Raw genomic sequence first — 8112 nt, forward strand, 5'->3', positions numbered from 1 at the left:
TCAGTTATTTGGACTTATTTTTTTGGTTCTTCTATACTGTTTTCGGGACTTTTCCAATCGTGCTTCGGTTCTTCTAGAACCGTTTTTCGGATATTTTCGAATCGAGTTTCGACTTTTGAAAAGCCCGGACCGGTCGGTTCATTAATGGTCCCGGTTCTCCGGATCCGGTTCTTCGGTTCTGTGCATCACTAGTGTCATGGGTTCACTTGCGAGATGGAAAACCGGCCCTTCGGACGATTAATCAATTGGTCACGCACAATCTTGAACGACCACGACAAGTACTTTATTAAATTAACTTATTACAATAATTCCAAATTTTTTCACATATGCTTTGGTTTCATTGTTTGATAAGAATTTCATTTGTTGCTAGCGAAACCGTTGCACGTGCCTGCCCCATTGTTAATATGAAACGTGGTGGTTGAAAATAGTGATTTCAAGGTCAAGCAGGCAATATTGTATGAGTTTTGTAGAAGAACTGATGAAATAAAGTCTTCAATGCCGCTGTTCTGATCTAACTACAAACCTTGTTATGCAAATGTAGAAAGACACCATTTAATGCTGGATTTCCACTAGGCATTAAATGGCAAAAATGACAAAGTCGGGCATTAAAAAATAATTGTGTAATTACATTAACAAAATAGTCATTGAGTTCATTTCCACATGGTATAAATTTTTTGTCATTTCAAATCCTAGTGGAAATTCGGCTTAACATTTTTTCTTCTTTAAAGTGTAATCAAAAAACTTTATATACATATAGTATACTAGCAAATGCCTGGCTTGCTTCGCGACGCCTGATAAGAACTTTTGCGTTGACCAATACAAAAATAGGTTTGAAATGCAAAAAGGGTTTATAATGTAAACACTATTGGCTTCGGTTGAAAGGTTAAATGCTGCTGTTCCACAGGAAGAAAGAGTTTTCCCGCTCAAACGGGGTCATTTATGTTCCACTCGTGTTCTTTTTAATTCGTCCCACTTCTTCTTGATATACCCATGGCCCGTTGATATGTGTAGGCCATCTGTGGCGTCTTCAAAATTTCGCGCTTCTTTGTATTCATACTTAAAGGATGGAGCATTATTAAGTCATCTAAAAAGTAAATTTTGTAGAGCGGTATCTAAATATCTTGATTCCAGCGCCATCTACTTCTTGGGTACGTTTTTTGCTGAAGCACTTCTTATCAAAAAATACCCGTTATCCCCGGTAGTACGATAAAGACGGATTCTTTAATATCTAGACTCCAGCGCTATCTTTCGGTAGAACTTTTTGCAAAAGTATATTTTATGATGCAGAGTATCCGGCGTCGTTCGGGGTAAACAAATAAAATATAAAACAGTTAGAAAGATTTTCAGTTTACCATAAATTACGGGACATATAAACTATTTTTCTTATTTAATTTAAGGCCTCTTTTTGAACAATACTTTAATTTTGTGTGCGGTGTAGAAGCATAAATACAATTCGGACATCCACATGTCAAAGGAAAGTCTCAGGAAATAGTGAAGACTTTTAAATTAAAATGGAAGGTCTGTGGAAATAAATAGGACTCCTTACAGAAACACATCTTCTCCTTTGCCGCATCCAGTAATAATTCTTGCTGCAATTATATTGGTCATTATTTTCTTAACTAAGAATCTTGTTTCATTACACTGGTCTACAAATTTCAACTTTTTTTCTGCGAATAAGACGGGACCTGGTGTTTCTGAACGGATTTTTCGTGCTGAACACGAATCCGGGGTCAAAAATGTCCCATCACGTCACGTTTTCGAGAAAAAAGGGGTTGAAACCCCTAAAAACAGCGTTTTTGGCCATTTTCGAAAAATTATAGAGCTGCACCCTGACGTGGTACAAATTTTGCATATATCAGAAATTAAAGGCTAAACCGTGCCCTTTCGAATGAGCCCTATGCCGAATTGATCGCGTGCACCCTTAAAGCAGGGGGTGTATTTGTGTTTAGGGGTGCAGGAAAAATTGATCACAGAAAGAATTTAATCTTAAACGATCATAGAAAATTAATAATGCCAAGGTTTTAACTATATTAAAAGTCGCTGATTACGAATCTGCAGTTAGATTTTAAAAATTTAAGATGACGGGTCGAATATGGTGGATATAAAAATTGGACTCCTAGACACAAATACACCCCCTGATCTAAGGGTGCATGCGATTAATTCGGCATAGGGCTCATTCGAAAGGGCACGATTTAGCCTTTAATTTCTGACATATACAAAGTTTGTAGCACGTCAGGGTTCAGCTCTACAATTTTTCAAAAATGGCCAAAAACGCTGTTTTTAGGGGTTTCAACCCCTTTTTTCTCGAAAACGTGACGTGATGGGAAGTTTTGGACCCCAGATTCGTGTTCAGCACGAAAAATCCGTTCGGAAACACCAGGTCCCGTCTTATTCGCAAAACCCTTGTAGACCAGTGTTATTAAGGTCAGGTGGATTAAGGTACCTAAAGAAGAATGAAATGCGCTTTAATTTTTTTATTAATATTCTCTGAACGTAGACGGCATGCGTAGTGGGAGGTGCTACGACTTCTTGCGAACTCTCATTCCTGCTTAGTTTACAACAGGTCATTCCGTTCAGCTGTCTTTTTGTAATGGGTTCAAGGTTATGGTTCTCTGAACGTGCTCCACCTATTGGAGATGCCACGCCCCCGTTCAAACACTTACTCCCTTTCAATTTACTATAAACGCCACACCCTCTTGTACAAACTCATTTGTATACATTTACCACAGATCTTCTCACCAAATTTCAAAGTCATGTGAGTTAGGGGCCCGAAGATGTGAGATTTCACGGCTATGGAATGTGCCGTGGCACCTTGTGCAAACTCACTAATATTTACATCGCTATAAGCGCCTACTTTATTTATGTCTTCACACTAAATTTCGAAGTCATGTGGCTTATCGTTCCTAAGTTATAGGTGACGCCTGTAAGATGTTCTACGCCCCCTTTTACAAACTTATTATATATATGGATACTTTACTTTAAACATCTATCATAGGTCTGTCTTCACACCAAATTTAAAAGTCGTGTGACTTACGGTTCCGAAGTTATTGCAGATTAAAAGTTTCACGCCTATGGGAGGTGCCTCGCCCTACAAACTCATTCATATATACCCTACTTATAAGCGCCTACCATGGATACGTCTTCATACCAAATTTAAAATTCATGTGATGTCTGATTTCGAAGTTATGGCTGATTAAAAATTTCACACCCATAGGAAGTGCCACGCCTCTTTTACAAAAGTGTATCTACTTCACAATCATAGATCAGATCATAGATATGTATGTGAACACACCAAATTTCAAAGTCATGCGACTTACGGTTTCGAAGTGATAGCTGATTAAAAATGTCACGCCTATGGGAGGTGCCACGCCCCCTTATCAGATTCCATTTTTTTATACCCTAGGTTACGTCCGAGGTCACTCTCTATACACCAGTTAAAGCCCCATGAAAATCCATTCAATAGTTCCGGAGATTGGTGAGTTCAAACAGACAAACAATTTACAGTTTTATTATAGTATATATAGATAGATAGAAAAGAAAAAAAGTTCCGCCGCCCGAGACTCGAACTCGTGATCTTTAGAACGGCACGCCTATGCTCCCCTCATTCGGCCATTGCGACTGTTGGAGCGACGCGAGCTAAATGATATACAAGTGATTTCTCTCGAAATAGCTTTTCACCGCGAGTGGTGAATGGAAGACCTTTTTTTCTAAGACTTTTGTGCAAGAATAACAGAAGTGTTTCGAACTCTCTTGCCATTTGCCTTTCATTAAGACTATTTACTGTCTTAGCCTGAATTTCCCTGTTACCAATCAAGTAGTTCATGGGGACGTAGAAAACTCCCTGCAGAATTGTGTTGCAGAAGCGAAAGAAGGTGCTTCTTAATGTGATTCTTCAAACTGTCGCTGCCCAATTTTGCGTCTTTTCTCTGCGAACGTATCTGCAATGTCTACACTCCCAGCTACAACCATATATTCTTTAAGTATTGATGGTCATTGATCCCTGCACTCTTTCAATTCATCAATTAGGCTCTGTATGTTCTCTGCTTCCATGTCCAGTTTCCCGCTTGCAGAACGAGATTTCGATGGTGCTGTCAAAACTTTGAGCCAATTCGAGGCCATGAGGATACACTCGAATGTCTTATTTAAACTATGATAAGCACAAGGTGCGAATGTTGCGAAAAAGTTATGTCTCAGAATATGACTCTGTGCTTCTTTGTAATGGCCGCTCATATTACTGCCATTGGCATACCCTTGCCCACGACAGTCAGCCAGTTGAATGTTGTGCTTTTGTAGAGTGCTATGGAACAGCTGAGCGACAGTATTGTTTGTTTTGACGTTGCAATCCACAAACTCCAAGAATCGTTCTTGGATTTTCCAGAGTCCTTGTCGAATAAACCATAATGCAAAATGATGACGCAGTCTGCTGAAGCTGAATGATGCTGCGCTGAATCAGGGGTTGCATCGACGATAATTGTGTAATACTTGACTGCTTCTCTATTTTTTTCTATCATGACCAAGAACGTTTTCAAATAAATTTGGGCATATGTAAGCTCAAATAAAGATGCCAGATCGTATTTAAAATAAGCTGAGTATATTGTTTTAGTATGTAGAATTTTTACTTCAGCATGAAGTGAGTGCTTGTTATTATAATGATAATGTCCATTTAACCAAAGATAGTATTACTTATTCACATAATCAACATTTTTTGTAGCTAGAAAATATATTTTAATATCTGGTTAAAATGTCTTCAATGCTGTTGGGCCCGTTCCCCAAAATACTACGGGCCCCGGGGCAAATGCCCGCATGCAGATTATACGGATATTAAAAAAATCCGTTTAATTAGAGCCCCCAACTCTACAAAGTACTGTTGTACGGGGTAATTCGGATTCCTGTGAAAATACTTAAGCAAGTACAGCGCTGTGGTGTAGTGGTTAGAAGTGCACACTACCATTCCGCAGGACCTGGGATCGAGCCCAGTTTTAGACTAACTTAAAAAAGGAAAATAATGTATTCTGACTCCGAGTGTTTTCGGTACAAAAGACTTAAATGCACAGCCTACTCAGTTTTATTGAAAAGTCCTTGAGTTAAAAGGACTATTGTCTTGTAGCCTTTCTAGACTTTGAGAGAGCTTTTAATAACATAAATTCGCCACTCCTTTCTAATTTAATAGTGAACCCCTCTTGTCATCAAGTTTTTCGTTTGGTACTTATGTATTTAACTCGTAACATAACGGAATGCGTTCTCACATGCACCGAGATTGGTATGCCCACAAATAAGGAGTGCCGATTTTCCCTTGTGGGGGGGGAGACGAGACATCATCACGTTTGTTATCGCAAACGTAATAGATGCGTATATCGACCTAACTCGGCAGCCAGTTCGAAAACGCCTAATCTCAAAAAACTTTTCAAAAAGGCCCTATTTCAGAATTTAATTGAAAAACACCCTATCAAAGAATTTGGTTCAAGAATGCCCTATCTCAGAATTCGGTTCGAAAACGCCCTATCTCACTTCAAAGTGTATTGAAAATATGCTGATATAGGGCATCTTTGAATCGGCAGCTGAGATAGGGCGTTTTTGAAACGAATTCTGAAATAGGACGTTCTTCAACTAAATTCTGAAATAGGGCGTTTTTTTTTTAGTTTTTTGAGATAGAGCATTTCCGAACTGGCTGCCGAGATAGGTCGATCTTCTACTCAGCAGACGATATGTTGGTAACTATAAGTTTCATTTAAATATTATCTAAAAAAACATTTATTGACACTTTGAAATGGTCTACTATAGTAGGCCACGCATGCATTGGTGTAAAAAGGGCGCGTGCGCTCTATGTAGTGTTAAGCTAAGAATAAAGCTGCAATATTTACGAGCCATTGCACTTTGGCGATGGCGAATACCGCAGACGATGGAAAGATGAGCTTTACAGCGATATAGACAAGGTGCAAAGAATTAAAATCCAGCGGCTACGCTGGCTGGTCATGTCGTATGAATGGTCAGAAACGCTCCATTTCTGAAAGTATTGAACCCGGGTCGCGATGCTGGTAACTGAAAAAGAGGAAGGCCTCCTCTTGTAAAGACTAGGTGGAGAAGGACTTGGCTTCACTTGGCATTTCCAATGGGCGTCAGTTGGCACAGAAGAGAAAGGAGTGGTGTGCTCGGCCAAAATCGCTTTAGAACTACGGTGGTGGAAAAATAAATATGGACACGACATTTTAACAAATTTTTCTTATTTGTCTTATGTTTATTTAATAATTATTTTTTTTTTTTATATAAATTCATATATCAAGCTTTGTGTAAAAATTATAAAAATTCTGTAAACTTGCATCTAAATTTTCAACTTTTTAATTAGATTTTTTAGTTTTTTTTTAAGTATGCAGTTTTTAGCCATTTAAGTGGAATGAAGTGTAAGTTTTAAGTTTCTAAAAAATCGCGATTATTTTTGGCAAATTTTTTTAACGCATTTTCGTCCATTAAAAGTATGTTCGGCAAGTTTTTTTTGTATGGAAAGAAGTGCGTAATACATAGAGAATAAAAATAATCAAAAATCAACGCGATTTTTTTGGAACTTCAAACTTGCACTTTATTCTACTAAAACTTAATTGGCTTCAATCTGATTAAAAAGTTCAAAATTTTGAAGCAATTTTGCAGAATTTTTATAATTTTTGCACAAAGTTTGAAATATAGATTTATATGGTTTTTGTTAGATAATGAACTATACTTTTATAAAAAAATAATAAGCATTAAATAAACCCAAGAAAAATAGAAATTTTTTTTTTTAAATGTCATGTCCCTATTTCCACCACTGTATTCTTTACCTTCGCTGTGTTGGCATGAATGCACTTGTTCTTTTATTAGTTGCTGATCTCACACTGTACTTATTTGTTGTTTTCTTTAGCCTTTTTATTTTACATATTACATATTATTTGGATTTTTTTCCTTTTTAAGCGCAACAATTCGTCCTTATATGCAGTTCTCAAACCAAAAGTTTCCTAAATTTCGCACTTTATGCACCTAGTGCAGTGACACCGAGTGCATATCTTTAAAAGTCCAATCATTCAAATAAGCTAAGCAACGAAAGCTTCAAATCGCGTAAAATCAAGTTCTTTCGAGGAACATAGGAAATCGAATTTATGCAAAGAATTTCCGTATTGAGGATATTTCTCTTTCAAACAAAAAGCTCAACTGAAAGTTGCAGAAGAATTAAAATAATTTTTTTTTCAAATACAGCACTGGTTACAATCCATTATTTTATTTTCATGTTGTATCCTTTTGGTTACTATTAACCAACTTAGTTATGGGACAATCCCAGGATCACTTGTAATTGTAGTTTGTAGAAATCTACTTAAAATTTTTACAAATTTCTCCAAAAACTTTTTATACTAACCAAGTACACTGGCGGTATAAAAAAAGTAACAAACAAAGAACTTCATATTGCGTAACTTAATAATAAACACTATTAGCAAATATTCTACATTCGCAAGATTTTTAAACAATTCGGTAAATATCGTGAACTTGCAAAATTTAATATTTTTTACTACACGCACTTAACCGTTGAATGTCCTGTGCACTACTGAACTCAGGAAATGCAGTTTCGTACTACTTAAAAAACAATTCACGGACATTCATATCTTGATGCCGACGGACATAAGTAGCAAAGCTTCAATCAGCGTAAGTATTTTACTTGCCAGTTAAGAACAAGTTTAATTGTTTTCAATATCATATATTCATCGAAGTGGGTAAACTTAAGCGACTCCTGCGAATGTAATTGATTTACCGTTTTGCTTATTTGTACTCAGATTTTTTTTTTAAATGCATGACATGAATTTATGCCATTATTTGGTTGCCACTTTTTATCTTTTTCCCTTGACTTGCTTTTATAGCCCTTTGTTTTATTTATTTTATTTAATAGTACCGTTCTACATACATATACTGCGATCTGAAAATTTAAACGTACAGTAATGGCGCGATATGGTGAACACTTTTTAAAATAGACAACGCAGCAATCAGAATACGAAGGTCCAATGCATTACAGTCAACGCACAATACACCTTCTTGGACCCCTCACACCTCTTGACGCACCATTTTTGCTTCATTTGTTGTAGTATTTATTAGGACTTC

At 36.9% G+C, this 8112-nt stretch overlaps 1 protein-coding gene across 1 annotated transcript in view; it reads right to left on the reverse strand.

Moving 5' to 3' along the window:
- Positions 1–7529, reverse strand: part of LOC118740535 (phospholipase A1-like) — a 21406-nt gene extending 13877 nt beyond the window's left edge. The window contains exon 1 of the mRNA XM_036472111.1: positions 7379–7529. Coding sequence (XP_036328004.1) covers positions 7379–7424 — 46 coding nt within the window. The 5' untranslated portion in view covers positions 7425–7529. The remainder of the gene's footprint in view (positions 1–7378) is intronic.
- Between the last annotated feature and the right edge of the window lie 583 nt (positions 7530–8112).

The sequence above is a fragment of the Rhagoletis pomonella genome, unplaced genomic scaffold (assembly GCF_013731165.1).
Source record: "Rhagoletis pomonella isolate Grant_MI unplaced genomic scaffold, Rhpom_1.0 Rhpom_scaffold_00006, whole genome shotgun sequence".
Lineage (NCBI taxonomy): Eukaryota > Metazoa > Arthropoda > Insecta > Diptera > Tephritidae > Rhagoletis > Rhagoletis pomonella.